This window comes from Xiphophorus couchianus, chromosome 22 (assembly GCF_001444195.1).
Source record: "Xiphophorus couchianus chromosome 22, X_couchianus-1.0, whole genome shotgun sequence".
Taxonomy (NCBI): Eukaryota; Metazoa; Chordata; class Actinopteri; order Cyprinodontiformes; family Poeciliidae; genus Xiphophorus; species Xiphophorus couchianus.
Window position 1 is genome coordinate 25,120,752 of NC_040249.1, and position 15,083 is coordinate 25,135,834.

A 15,083-nucleotide genomic window follows, 5' to 3' on the forward strand; every position below is an offset into this window, starting at 1 on the left:
CTCCTGCTCCTCCTCCTCTCTCTCCCTCGGCGCTCCGCAGTCTGAACACGGAGCAGTTTTTCCTGTTGCTCTTCTCTCTGATCTCCTGCACTTTGCAGCGGCTCCAGATCTGTAGATTCCCTCAGCAGGATGAGCAGCAACCCGCTCGGCGACAGGATGCAGGCCCGGCTGGAGAGGGCGAAGGTCATGAGCGACGAGGACAAGCTGTACAGACACAACGGGGTTCTGTACCCGACCCTCATGTGTCCGGAGGAACATTTGAAGTGTCTGGACGGCCTGAAGGCCAGAGACGACGACATCATGCTGGTGGCTTATCCTAAATGTGGTGAGTGGCAGAAAAACTTCCTCCAATCACGTTTCAAACTTTGCTTCATTCATGTTGCATTAATTTGTTTCATGCTTAGTTACAGCAGAGAATCATTTCAATCATAAAACCCCAAAATGAACATTTAGTCAGATATTTGTTCTTTTAGGAGGAATCTTCATTGGAGTTGCTGATGAAACTTTTCTGGAAGCAACAGTTTGGTTTGGTGTTGCAGATTTAAACAGTGTTTCCTCTGACCTGGTTCTGGTTCTGATCCGTCTCAGTTTAATGAATGAGAAGCTGAATACAAAGAACAGGAAGTAAAGCTGCTCTGCTGCAGCCAACCTGCTCTACAGGTTTACTCACTGGGTTCCTGTCAGAGAAAAGGAAAATGCAAATGGAGCAGATCACGTCTGTGTACTCTGACCTCTGACCTCTGTCCACGTTTCTCATGGCTGCTGCTGTTGTGAATGTTGGCGACACACCTGGAGGTGAAAAGGCTGGAAGGAAAACCTTTCCTGGCTGAACGCCCAGAGCTGATGCTCCTGGAGGTCAGACTGGGACGAACTGAGGAGTTTAGAGCAGAGAGGAAAAGTTTTCTGCACTTCCAGAATTATCTAGCAAAGATTTTTAGGTTAAATTCACACAGCAGGAAAATGAAACCAAAATCTGACTTTTTTCCATCTCTGTTAGCTGTTAGCTTTCTGTTTATCATCTGTGGGCTGAAACCTTACAGTGGATGTTTTCAGGGAAATGATTCCTTCCTCCAGCTCAGCAGAGGCTGAAATTCATTTATCATGTCAGCCTGCAGCTGTGGCTGCTGTCCAGTAGCTCCAGTAGCTCCAGTAGCTCCAGTAGCTCCAGTAGCTCCAGTAGCTCCAGTAGCCCCAGTAGCCCTAGTAGCTCCAGTAGCCCCAGTAGCTCCAGTAGCCAGTAGGAAAGGAAAACATGTTCATTAGTGTCTTATTAGAGATTAATGGACGGATGATCAGGGATTTCTCTGCATCATGACTTTCCTGTTGTATAATTGTGAGTCTGTTCCTTTGAGCATCCATATATGATTTATATTGATGATAATTGAAATATTTAAAGACATTTCCAGACTGATGATCATTTAATTTCACACAGCTGATGAGGATCAACTGAGATTAAAAACTGAGGCTGATGACTCAGAACCACGACTTTGATAAAAACACCTGCAAAGTCAACATCCTCTGTTAAAGTAACTTAAATAATAAAACCCTCCATCTGTGACCTGAACAAATATTAACTCATAAACAATAAACTGAAATCTGCTAACAAGAAACTTTTCTTTCATAAAAATTGACAAAAAGTGAGTAAATGTTAAAACAGCAATGATATCAGATAAAACAAAAATTTTCAAATCTGATTTCTACAAAATAAAACTGGTTCATTATGATCAATAATGATATATTTTAAACTACAGTTTGTATTTTCTTGTAAACTGTATTAGAAATATGTTTATATTATAGATTGTTGGTTTATGACTTAATTCACTTAATTTACTGTTTTATTCTATATTTTTTCTGCATCTTTTCAAAGAACCAAACTTATTAAAACCAGGACAAAAAGTGTAAATTAGTGTGAAATTTCATTTCTATTCAGATGTCAGTTTGATAAATGACCCAAACTAACCGGACCTGGAGGTTTGTCCATCTAATCCCTCATTATTGTACATTCATTCAGAACAAATGTTAAAAGCTTTTATTATTCACCTGCAGAGAGTTTAACCTGATGATTAAATGATTTATTTCACTCTAATCCGAACCAAACCCAAAGTTATGAACAGCAGCTCAGCTCCCATTACGGCTCAAATAAAAATATTCCATAACATTTTAAAAAGAAAAGTATCAACATTTTATTTTTACATTATGACTTAATGTGAAAAAATGTTTAAATTAATTTATGAATGAAAAAACTAAACAACCCAAACATGATGAAAGTTTGTTTTTGTGTTGATGAAACAACCAGAAGTGCAAATAAGAAAGTTAATAAACTCAGATACTCAGAATTTAGTCAGTCAGAACAGAAACAACTGATCTTTAATGTTTATATTATTCTAAATGTTTGGCATGACTCACAATAATAACAGCATTTATAATTATAATGTTTCTTTAATTGAAGTGAAGATTAATGACAGTTTAGATCCTGTTGGTGTTTGAGCTTTAATCTGTCGTTGAAACACAGACAGCAGATTATTCATGAGGCGAAGCGTCACGTTTCTGAATGAACTCCAGGAATGTGACGAGTTCTGTTTTCTCTGAAATGTTTATTTTGGAGGAAACGTTTTGCACAACAGCCATGAAGACAGTCGAGATAATCTCCCTCAGAGGAATGCTGCAGCCTGAGGCGGTTCTGCAGGGCGCGCCGCGACAGAGATATTCATCTTTACGTCCCTCAGTCCTGCAGGCGGTCGCTATGGAAACCCAGATGGGACAGAAGAGAGACACTCTGAGACTGTTCCTGGAAGTCAGTTTGGGACAAACTGGACGATTTGAACTAAATTAAGTTTAAACGAAGATGTTCTGGTTCCTGCATGCCTCTTTAATGAATCATTTACCTCCTGCTGTGTCCAGGATTTAACTGGATGGTTGGAGTCATGAAGAAGATCATTGCAGAAGCCACCCAGATGAAGAATGAATCCAAGATGCCTCCGCTGATCGAGTTCTTTGGCCCAGAAGTCTTGAAGGTGTTAAAATGAGAAAAAGTTTTTGTCAGAATGTTTCCTTTAAACACTAAGATGTTTAAACTTTACATTTATCTGTTTGTACTTTGTGGTCACATGTAGTGATACTGAGCTTCTTATCAGAGTTCAGACGTTAGTAACAACCAGACCGCTGTCCCAGTTCAGACAGGCTGCGGCACAGCAGGAGGTGAAAGGTCAAACTGTGCTGGTGGAGAACAGGAGGATTGTTATTGTGTCGGGGTGAAGCTGGTAACTGTGTCCAAACTTTAAATAATCCAGATTATTTCTGTCACCTGCTGCAGAGAAACAAACTAATCCAGTCAGACTGATGATGATCCCAGAGGATGTAAATGTCAAACTGCTCAATTAATCAAATTATCACTGAAGTTAAAATACCTGAATATTTTAAAAGTAATAAATGATGTCTGGTTTCCTCCTGGACCTGCAAACCAACGTTGGAGAAAACAAACTGCTGGATGGAAAATCTAAACGTTCTTCCTCTATGAGAAATGTTGAAAAGAAAAAACTAAAACAAGCAGATCTATAACATGGTGACTTCTTAACAAGAAAAATAAAATCTCAGTCTGAACTCAGATTCAGATATGTTTAGTGACCAAAGAGGAACCAGGTTGAAATCAGACAGAAAATATTCTGTCTGATTTAGTTACATTTATTCTCTGCCTGTTTTTTCAGGCCGTGGTTGAAGCTCCGTCTCCGAGGTTTCTGGGAACTCACCTTCATCCAGACATCATGCCGTCCTCCTTCAGCGAGAAGAAAACAAAGGTACATCCTGAATCTGCTGCAAACTGCATTTAAACAACAGTTGGGTTTTATTCTTGATGAATATTCTCTGTATGACACTAAGTACGACAGGAGCTCAGAGGAAACCTGCAGTTCGATCAGCTCCAGCTTCAGAGAAGCAGTTTTAATGATCATGTCGTTTCTCCAGACGGTGGTGGTCTTCAGGAACCCAAAGGACACTTTGGTTTCCTACTATCATTTCTGCAACAACAACCCGGTTCTGCCGTCTGTGGAGTCCTGGGATTCTTTCTTCTCCCAGTTCATGAAAGGAGACGGTGAGTGGGAACCAGCAGGGTGACCCTAACCCTGCAGAGAGAGAAAACGTTACAAACCGGAGAAACAGGAGCAGAAGAAACTAAACGTGTTTTATGTTGCAGAAAACATCAAACATTTGGCAGCAATGCAGCAGGTCAGGTGTCTGCAGCCACTCAGGATTTTAAAAACAGATTAATAATGATAAAAAAACAACTGGAGCTTTAAAAATAAATGTAGCTTTCATAGCAGGTTTTGACCATTTTTCAGTTTTTTCATGGAAAAATTGAATCTAATTTCTACAACAGAATGATGATAAAAACTAGAGGAGGGTGAAAACCCAGAAGGTTTACTGAAGTAAAAGTAGTTTTACTTTGAAATGACAGAGTAAAAAGTTTAGTGCAGTAAAATTACTGCTATAAATATCTAATTATTAAAGTTACTCCAGTAAATTGAACAGGTTTCTGTCCAGCTTTACTCAGTGATCTTTGCAGAAACACTCAGAGGTATTTTATATGTTTCCATGTAAATGAATGAGATCAGTGATTTCTATTATAGATTCTGTTTCTTACAGCCTGGAATATAAAGTTCTGCTGTTTATTAAAGCGGGTCCAATTTATGGCATCAAAGCTCCTTAGATAACATAATAAACTGTTCAAACATTGATCAGTCTGCTGATTGGATTCTGGTTTCTGGGTCAAACCTTTCAAATAATTCCTCATGTTACTGGTTTCACTGGTTGCCATGTAACCAGTTATAAATGATGCCCATATTCCACAGAAACCATGAATAAGTGATATTTGTGTGTGTAGTTGCCTGGGGCTCGTACTTTGACCACGCCTTGGCCTGGAACCAGAGGATGGACGACCCCAACGTCTTGGTGGTGACCTATGAGGACCTGAAGCAGGTCAGTCCTCCGATTCCTCAATCTCTCCGTTTGGTGGCTGAAATGGAAATCTGCTCTCAGACCATGTTTCCTGTCCTGCAGGATCTCGGCGCAGGGATCCGGCGGATCTCCGGCTTCGTCGGCTTCAGCCTGACGGAGGCTCAGGTGCGGCAGGTGGCAGCGGCCAGCACCTTTAACGCCATGAAGGAGAGTTCAGCCAACTCCCACGGCAACATGGGAAACGTCATCTTCAGGAAAGGTCACCAACAATAAAATCATTTTATCTTCCAACAGAGTCTGGAGTAAAAATGAGTTCTTTCCCCTCTAAAATGATCGATTCAATCTCCTCCATGTGCAGGTGAGGTTGGAGACTGGAGGAACCATTTCAGTCCAGAACAGAGCCGAGAAATGGACGAAGCTTTCAACAAACACCTGGCAGGAACAAAACTGGGAGCAAAGCTGGACTACCAGCGTCACTGTCAGTAGGAAACAGAGACGGGAAGAAGAAGAAGAAGAAGAAGAAGAAGGGAACGATGGAGGAGGAGAGATGAATCAACACCTTCAATCTGAACACAGGTGGAGCGTCGGTTCTGCCTGACAGACTGAGCTCAGGGCGAAACTCCCACAGCTCAACAGAAGAAGGAAGATATAAAAATAAGACGGAATAATTTGGTTATAATCAATTTTGTTTCACTGCAGATATTAAAAATGAAGTTTGATGTTTTTAATCAATTTAAGCAACTTATGATAAACAGAAAGAAATGAAATATGATGTGAACATCAGTGAAGGACCAAAAAAGATACATATCAGCTGAAAGAAGTTTAATAGAAATGAAATATAACACAAATTTTTTCGATTCATCAAAAAAATATTATATTTCATTTTGTCCTTCTAGTACCTTTAAATATTAAACAAGATTTTGTTGGATTTTCTTCTCACTGTTTTTTATTTTTATGTTTCTTGGATAATTCCCATCAAGGATTAAATTTAAATCATCGTGAAAAAATACTTTAATGCCACATGAAACAAAATTTCATAAAAAGCAACATTTGAAATTGTTGATATTTTATTACTAATCCAAAACAGTGATTTTGTTCATAAACAGAATATTAGCAGAACTGAGCCTCATTTATATTTGGCAGAAAATCTGGACTGAATTGATTTTGTACAATAACTTTAAAATGACAGCAAATATAAACACCAAGATGGCTGCATGAAGAGTGGCTTCAATCTATTTTGGAAAACATTTATTGTCTGAGGAGGAAGATCCAGAATGAGGCCAGAAAAATGTGAAATTATCCTAGAAAAGCATTTATTTCATAGCAGCTGGTCTGAAACAAAAGCTGAATCTCTCCAAAGGTCGTGGAAAAGATCAGATCTTTGTTTCTCAGAGCTGCTGCCTCTCAGAGAGTAAACTCTATAACATAAAATCACTGCAGGCTGCAGAAAGTGCTGCTTTGAAACACGGCAGCATCTCATTTTCTCCTCTTGTACAGTTAGAACTGGGTTGAATGGTTTTAGAAACTGGAAAAAATAGACTTCAAGAATTTGGGTTTTTAACTTTATTGATCAAAACTTCTGGTAATTTTGTTGAGAACATCAATCAATTTAAAACCATGAAGAAATCTTACAGGGAACAATCTCAAAAATTACATTTCCACAACTTCCAGCAAGATGTTGATGTTAATCTGCAGAGTTTAGCAACTACAGCAAACAGCAAAATAAAATAAAATAAAATCAAGCAAATAGACAAAAGTAGATAAGTTGAACAAATAATTATCCTTCCCTAAAACTGGCTGAGTGATTTTCTGAATGTAATAAATTTGCCAGGAGTCAGAGAGAGACAGAGGGTCGGATCACATGGAAAGACCTTTCCTGGGTTGATCCATGTTTTCTTCATCAAGGTAAAAATCCATCATAAAGTTTCTCCATGTACAGATGGAGCCTCAAAAATCCTTCAACTCATTCTGGGCAGAACCTGTGAAACTTCTTGGATCCACAAACATTAAAGAACATCATGAAGCAGCAACACTGAGAGCAAATCCACATTTTAAACCTTTGGCTCGCGGGTCGGCCTCATCAGGTTTGTGATTTTACAATCTCCTGCTCATTTTCACTCACGGTTTAAATTATTTTATTCTTAGTTACTCTAATTTAATTGGGGGGAATCTGTCGACACAGGGTGTCAGGTTTATGCACCCAGAACATCAAATTCAGACACAAGGAAAGACGAGACAGACTTAGATTCTTTAATTAATCAGCACCTTTATGCTATAAACTATCATATTATAAACATAAAGAATATGATGTCCTTCTGCTGAGCGTCTGATTAGAACAAACTGTTTCTGCATCCTGCAGCAGGGCCTCCTTCAACATACTGATTAGTATTTATATAGGTTATTATATCACAGGGTAATAAACTCCTGATCAGGCCCATAATCAGGGCCGCGTATAGGGGGGGAAGTTAGGACACTTCCAAGGGCCCCTGACCGACGGGGCCCCACAAAATAGGCTTTTTTTTATAGAAATTAAAAAAAATTGGGGCCCTGTCAATTACAAAATTATTCATACTGTGTTTCCTAAAATAGTTTATAGCAGTAAAAATTAAATGTTACCTCCCAGAGCAAAAAGCACATCTATATTTTCACTGAACTTCCCTGGATCTGCATGAAATGGTTCGTTCCTGCTTGGAGCCTCAATCTGGTCATTCCAGCATCATTTAGACCAGTGGAGCCCAAAGTGGCCCCTGAGGGCCGGGATCCTGCAGGTTCTAGTCTCTCCCTGGTTTAACTCACCTGGATCCAATGATGGATCATTAGAGGCCTAAGAAGAACTTTGACCTGCTGAAAGGTTGTTACTAAAACCAGGGAGGGAATAAAACATGCAGGACGCAACCGGGCCTCCAGGAGAAACAGCGCCCCCTAGTGGCACTGTTTTGCTTCATTATTTTGATATCTGACAACATTTAATGTTTCATAATTTAAAACTGTATTATTTTATTATGGGGAAAATAACTTTGAACTGTCTTGTCAATAAACTTGACTTTTACTTTTGACTTTAACAGAGAGAAAATCTCTGATACAAGAAACTCTAGTTCTTCAGAACCAGTGAAAAACCAGGGACCCAGAACCCAAACCCAGCATAGAGAGGTTCAGTGAATGTGGTTTTATAGGTGTAGATGTGGGTCAGTGAGTCAGAGGAAACTTTGTAGAAGGACAGAATGCCAGCAGGACAGTCCACATACACACCTACTCTGTGAGAGAAACAGGAGGAAGGGAGACGAGTTCGTATGTCATTGTGCCTCACATAGCACTCATCATCACCGCAGGTGATCAGACACCAGGAATGATCATTCCCTCCAAACCAACAGGTTCTACTGTCTACTTTCCTCTCAATTCTTTTGTAACTCACTGCTATATCAACCCCTCCTCTCCACTCAACCTCCCAGTAACAGCGACCAGTCAGACCAGTTTCACACAGGACATTGTGAAGATACTCAAATCTGTCTGGATGATCAGGATATAACTGATCCTCCTCCACACATGTCAACTTCCTGTTGTCTTCAGACAGTTTCAGTTTTCTGCTCATTGTGTTTGTGTCGATGGTGAGTTGACAGGAATCTGATGGAGAGAACAAACACAGTCCAGCTGCAGTTATTGATCATTTATTGATCTTTGATTATGTTTGAAGATGGTTGAATGAAGCTGCTTTGTTGTCATGAATCAGATGAAAAACACACTTACATTTCCTCAGACCTGGTGTCAACCATCGGACTCCATCAGGCTCCACCCTGAAAGGAGGAGGAGGGTCAGACCATCAGACTCTATCAGCAGCAAACATGGACATTACATCTCTAACACACATTGTCTTCACTGAGACAGTCCAACATCTGGACACTTGTTGTAAAGATCTAGAGAAAAAGAAACAGCTGAGAGCTGATGATCATGATGATGATGATGATGATGACGGATGATGATGATGGTGATGATGATGATGATGGAAACATTACAAACTGCAGTGATGTAGGAAAGTGTCATGAAGTGGTGTGGTGAGGTGGTGAGGCAGACGCTTGAGACCCAGGTAAGATGTATGATGACAGTTTTAATGGTGACAGTGCAAGATCCAAAACACCAGGCAGCACGACTGAGCGGAAGCCAGGGCTCAACGCCGGTAGCAACTGGTTTTAGCATGGACCGACAGGTCGCAGACACACAGGTGGCATTAAATACACAGAGGGTAATCACAGAAACAAGACACACCAGGGAACAATCGAGGGGAGGACAGGACAACGAAGAGACTCAATAACACAGAAAACTCTAAATAAATACACAGAAAAACACAGAACATGACAGAAGGACAGTTGGTGCTGCAACAGAACTAAATGTGTGGATGACAAAACTTTCTCCAGCTGAACAGAAACAAAACTGAAGTTTTTATCTTTGGACATAAAGAGGCACAATCTAGAGTTATAGATCTAGAGTCAATGCACAACTTCAATTCCTACAATTGGAAACTAGAGATCAGAAATCTGGGAGTAGTGATGACCTCTGACCTGAACCTTCAGACCCACATAAAGACAGTAAAGTCGGCCTTCTGTCACCAAGAGAACATTTCCAGGATTAGAGGACTAATGTCTCAGTGAGATCTAGAGAAACTCAACTGCTGCATTTATTACTGCAACAGCATCTTCAAAGATCTGCCTTAAAAAAATCCTCCAGCTGCAGCTGATCCAGATGCTGCTGCTGGAGTTCTGACTAAAACCAGGAAGTTAGAGCACAACAGACCAGTTCTACTGTCTGGAACAAACTTCCAGAAAACTGTAAAACAGCTGAAACACTGAGATCCTGTGATTTTAGAGTAAAACCTGCTGGTTAAAGTTGATTTTGTGCCACAATAAATGAAACATGAATCAACATTTTGATGTGTAATGACAGCACTTTGAAAAATGTAACGTTTCTTTGTGTTTTTATTATATAAATCACACTGAACTATCTTATTACTGATCCTATACAAAGAAACTTGATTAATTGATTTGTCTGCAAATTGGCTTGAGAAGATTTAACACATTAAATCATCATCATGTAAATCCAGCCAGAGGCTCACTGAGGTGTTGGGATCTGTTTCCTGTTAGACTCTCTGTCCTCCATACCTGAGAGTTTCCAGTCTCCACTTTGGATCCTTCAGTCCAGCCGACAGCAGCTTCACTCCTGAGTCTCCTGGATGATTGTAGCTCAGGTCCAACTCTCTCAGATGGGAGGGGTTAAAGGTCAGAGCTGAGGCCAGAGAAGCACAGCCTTCCTCTGAGATCAGACAACCTGACAATCTGCAGACACAACAGAGGGAGAACCTGAAGTCTGAACTGGACGTTATCATAAGAAAATATATATATATATATATATTTGCCTGTGAGTTATTTTTAAAGTGACAGTTTTTATAGTTATATTCACATTTTCAACATCATAACTGGATTACTACAAACCTAAGGACTGGGGGATTTTCTTACTTTTATTTTTATCTTACTTTTCTTCATCTCCAAGTTGAACCAAGACAAAATGCCTCCGGCCGACCCCAAGGACATTAGCAGTATTATACAACAACTTCAGTCTATAGAAATGAAGATCAAACAGCTGGAGGTGAACTTTGAAATCAACGCTAACTATGGAAATCAGACAACTCTTCCTCAAATCAACGGAGAGGTTGTAGGCCTCGCATCAAGCAGCTCACCCTGGAACGCTCTGGGTGCCAAGCCGAAACAAAAGTCTCACACCGCAGATCCGATGAGGTGACTGACAGGGAGAACCCCTCACCTGGACGAATCAGCGTGGCCGGCTCTGAGCCGAAACCCACCTTCAACCTCAACACCTGCTCCACCAAAGAAAAACAAACAAGCAGCTGCAACCAAAACGGTTCCACCGACCGCGCTCCCAAGGACAAAGCGACCAGCCCGGGCCTCAAAACATTCTGACTCTGTGGGAATCCCACTGAAAAACAGATTTTCTGTACTCCAGCCTGAGCCTCTGAGTGAAACCTCACCTTCAAACATCAACAATGAGGAAAGACCATCACATCCACCCCCTAAAGACAAAGCGGCTACCAGGAAAACGAAAGGTATGCCAAAAGTGCTTATTGTTGGAGATGAGGCAGTAAATGGAATCAGTCACGTTTGCAATCCCAAGAAAACGAGAGTGATTTCTTTTCCTGGTGACACTGTATCTGATTTAACTCGTAAAGTTCTCTCGCTAACCGCTGATCAGCCAGATATTGAGTCCTTAGTTGTGCATGTTGGAGCCAACGATGTGGCAAAGCAGAAATCTGAGATTCTGAAAAAGGACTTTAATATTCTTCTGGAAACTATGGGAAAGTTAAAAATGAAGTTATTTCTCAGTGGTCCAATTCCATCACCTCAATGGGGAGACGAAAAACACTCCAGGCTGGACATGATAAACAAATGGCTGATTAAAAGCTGCTCTGCCAGCTCAGTGACCTTCATCGATAACCTCTGGATCTATTGGCAGCGCTTTCACCTTTTTGGTGGTCAGACCATCAGTCTCTTTCAGCAGTAAACATGGACATTACATCTCTAACACACATTGTCCTCTACTGAGACAGTCCAACATTTGGACATGTTCACTTGTTGTAAAGATCTAGAGAAAAAGAAACAGCTGAGAGCAGACAGAGAGGTGGACGCAATCTTAATAAACATGGGACAAAGCTACTCACTGCAAACCTTTTTTATTTTATCAACAAGGACAGCAATGTGATCATCGCTTCAGAAGAACAGGCTCAAGGATTTCTGACTAGGAAGAAACCGTCGGCTTATCAGGAACAACCCATTCCAAAACATGCTGATACATAGACTGGAGAAGGAGAGACTGGTTCCCTTCCCCCCTCCCTCTCTGCTCACCCACTTATTCACAGGATTCACAAAATACTTATGAGGAAATGTCTTCTGGACCAGAGTTTCTTAAATTTACAGATGGAATGAATCAACAGGTTCTCCTCGGCACGTCTCTCCTTAGCGCTCACGTAGCAGACCTCACTTCATTTAAGCCACCTGACTCTAACTTCCCACAAAACTCCAACGTTTGTGGAAAATTTCTTTACTGACTTGAATGAGCTTCTATCTCTTATGTATATTGGTTATGATTGTTTAATAATTGTTGGTGATTTCAACATTCATGTTGACAACCCCCAAGACAGAGGGGCAAAAAAGCTCGCTAATATTTTAGAGACTTTTGGTCCAACACAACATGTCAAACAAGCAACACACACTCAAGGACACACACTGGACCTGGTTATCAGTAAGGGTGTAAATATTTCCAATGTCTCTGTAACTGATGTCGCCTGTCGCATCACTTCCTGTTATCTTTGAAAGTTCTTTATCTTTTAACCCACTTGGACAAACAGCAACCATCACAAAACGTTCTCTCACTGAAAACACAGCAGAAACTTTTAATCAAATCTACTCTTCTTCCTCACCCTTAAGCTGTAATGATGTAGATAAGTTGGTAAAAGATTTTCAGTCTAAAGTCTCAGATATTATTGATTCCAATAAAATGAAGGTTGTGTCTGGCAGGAAGAAATCTCCATGGAGAAATACACAAACAGTTAGATCTGCAAGACAACTCTGCCGTAGGGCAGAACGAAAATGGCGTAAAACTCAACTCCACGTTCATTGTGACATCTATAAAGAAAGTCTACGTAACTATCATTTAACACTAAATCATGCAAGAGAGGCTTTCTTTGCAGATGTCATAAACAAAAACATTAACAATGCTCCAGCTTTATTTGCAACAGTTAACAGAATCACAAACCCTCCTATGATGTTACCGCCTGAATTCCAATGTTTTGCCGCCTGCAACCAGTTTTCCAGCTTCTTTTCAGAGAAAATTAATAAAATCAGAGGATTAATCTGTACATCCACTATAAAGTCAGAACCAATGCTGAGCCCAAACAAAACAAATACAGGAAAAATGACCCAATTTCAACTACTTAATTATAAAACCCTACAGGAAATTATAAGTCAATAAGCTCCAGTTCCTGCTGCCTGGATGTCCTAGATCTATAACTCTAGAACATTTCTTTAAGAAAGTCCTGCCTGTTATTGCTGCTGATCTGATCCAGATAGTAAACTCATCGCTCTCATCAGGCGTTTTCCCCCAGGCTCTGAAAACAGCAGTAATCAAACCACTGATAAAAAAGAACAATCTGGACAAATCACTAATGCAGAATTACAGGCCGACCTCTGACCTCTGACCTCTGATTCATCAGCAAAGTTATTGACAAAGCTGTGTAAACAATTAACTAGCTTCCTAACTATAACCAACCACTTTGACTCCTTCCAGTCTGGTTTCCATGGTCACCACAGTACAGAGACTGGCCTAGTCAAAGTGTTCAATGACATCAATATAAATACGGACTGTGGCAGAACCACAGTGCTGGTTCTGTTGGACCTCACTGTTGACCACGATATATTACTGAATCGACTGGAGAGTTGGGTCGGACTCTCCGGTCCAGTGCTTAACTGGTTTGAATCCTACATAAAGAACAGGGATTACTTTGTTTCAATTGGAAACTTCTCATCAAAGAGGTCAAAGGTCACATGTGGGGTACCCCAAGGTTCCATCCTAGGACCCCTCTTATTCAATATTTATATGCTCCCACTAGCTCAGGTTATAACAGGAAATAATATTAGCTACCATAACTATGCAGATGACACACAGCTCTACATTATGATGTCACCAGGTGACCTTTGACCCCATCCAATCACTGAACAGATGCTTAGAACAGATAAATGTGTGGATGTGCCAAAACTTTCTCCAGCTGAACAGAAACAAAACTGAAGTTATTATTTTTGGACCTAAAGAGGAATGATCTAGAGTTATAGATCTAGAGCTATAGATCTAGAGTCAATGCACAGCTTCAGTTATTACAACTGAAAACCAGCGATCAGCCTGAAACCTGGGAGTAGTGATGGACTCTGACCTGAACCCCCAGAGCCACATAAAGACAGTTACAAAGTCGGCCTTCTATCACCTGAAGAACATTTCCAGGATTAAAGGACTAATGTCTCAGCCAGATCTATAGAAACTCATCCATGCCTTCATCTTCAGTCGTATTGATTATTGCAACAGCGTCTTCACGGGTCTGTCCAACAAATCAATCAAACAGCTGCAGCTGATCCAGATGCTGCTGCTGGCGTTCTGACTAAAACCAGGAAGATAGAGCACATAACACCAGTTTTAAAGTCCCTCCACTGGCTCCCTGTAGCTCAAAGAATAGACTTTAAAATACTGTAGTTAGTTTATAAATCACTGAACGGCTTAGCACCACAATACATTAAAGATCTGCTGTTGTTGTATCAACCTTCCAGAACTCTCAGGTTCTGGTTCTGGTTCTGCTCTGCATCCCCAGAACCAGAACCAAACGAGGAGAAGCAGCTTTCAGCATCTATCTGGAACAAACTTCCAGAAAACTGTAAAACAGCTGAAACACTGACTTCTTTTAAATCTCCACTAAAAACCCACCTGGTTAGAATTGTATTTGAAATGTAATCAATTACAAATTTATTGATGGAACTTGACTTAATGCTGTGTTTTGATTGTTGATTCTATGTTGAAATTGCACAAAAACTTGTGAGGGACGACGGAGTCCCAGAGCGAAATCCGTGTAAGAGTTGTACGGAGCCTCGTGCCAGAAGCCCATTAAAATGCATCTACATCGTTTTAAACTGTGTGATTGTGAGCGTGAGTGAAAATAAAAATATATTTTTTGTTCCATATAACACAGTAGGAGTGTAACAGGTAAACCTTTTATGGTTGCAAACTCGACTAAAAACCCACCTGTTTAGGATTGTATTTGAAATGTAATCAATTACAAATTTATTGATGGAACTTGACTTAATGACTTAATGCTGTGTTTTGATTGTTGATTCTATCTTGCTTTGTGTTTCTGTGTTTGTAATGATGTAAAGCTCTTTGAAACGTCTTGCTGCTGAAATGTGCTATACAAATAACATTTGATTGATTAGTACTTACTGTATATATACTGTATATGTAACGGATAGTGAACTATTTAAAATAAATTGCCCAAATAATTTATATTTGTAGACTATTTATTGTAAATTATTCAA

General features: G+C 40.2%; 2 protein-coding genes across 2 annotated transcripts; one reads left to right on the plus strand and one right to left on the minus strand.

Annotated features, from left to right (window-relative positions):
- sult6b1 (sulfotransferase family, cytosolic, 6b, member 1) lies at nt 1-5,876 on the plus strand. The gene is made up of 7 exons (XM_028007082.1): nt 1-325; nt 2,902-3,014; nt 3,705-3,794; nt 3,961-4,087; nt 4,877-4,971; nt 5,053-5,209; nt 5,309-5,876. Exons 1-7 carry the CDS (start codon nt 130-132, stop codon nt 5,434-5,436), a joined length of 906 nt encoding a protein of 301 aa, XP_027862883.1. The 5' UTR covers nt 1-129; the 3' UTR covers nt 5,437-5,876.
- Nucleotides 5,877-7,518: 1,642 nt separating this feature from the next.
- LOC114137868 (neoverrucotoxin subunit alpha-like) lies at nt 7,519-10,324 on the minus strand. The gene is made up of 3 exons (XM_028006701.1): nt 10,101-10,324; nt 8,695-8,741; nt 7,519-8,571 (listed from the first exon to the last, which is right to left on the minus strand). The coding sequence occupies exons 1-3, from the start codon at nt 10,322-10,324 to the stop codon at nt 8,042-8,044; spliced, it is 801 nt and encodes a 266-aa protein (XP_027862502.1). The 3' UTR covers nt 7,519-8,041.
- Nucleotides 10,325-15,083: the final 4,759 nt, after the last annotated feature.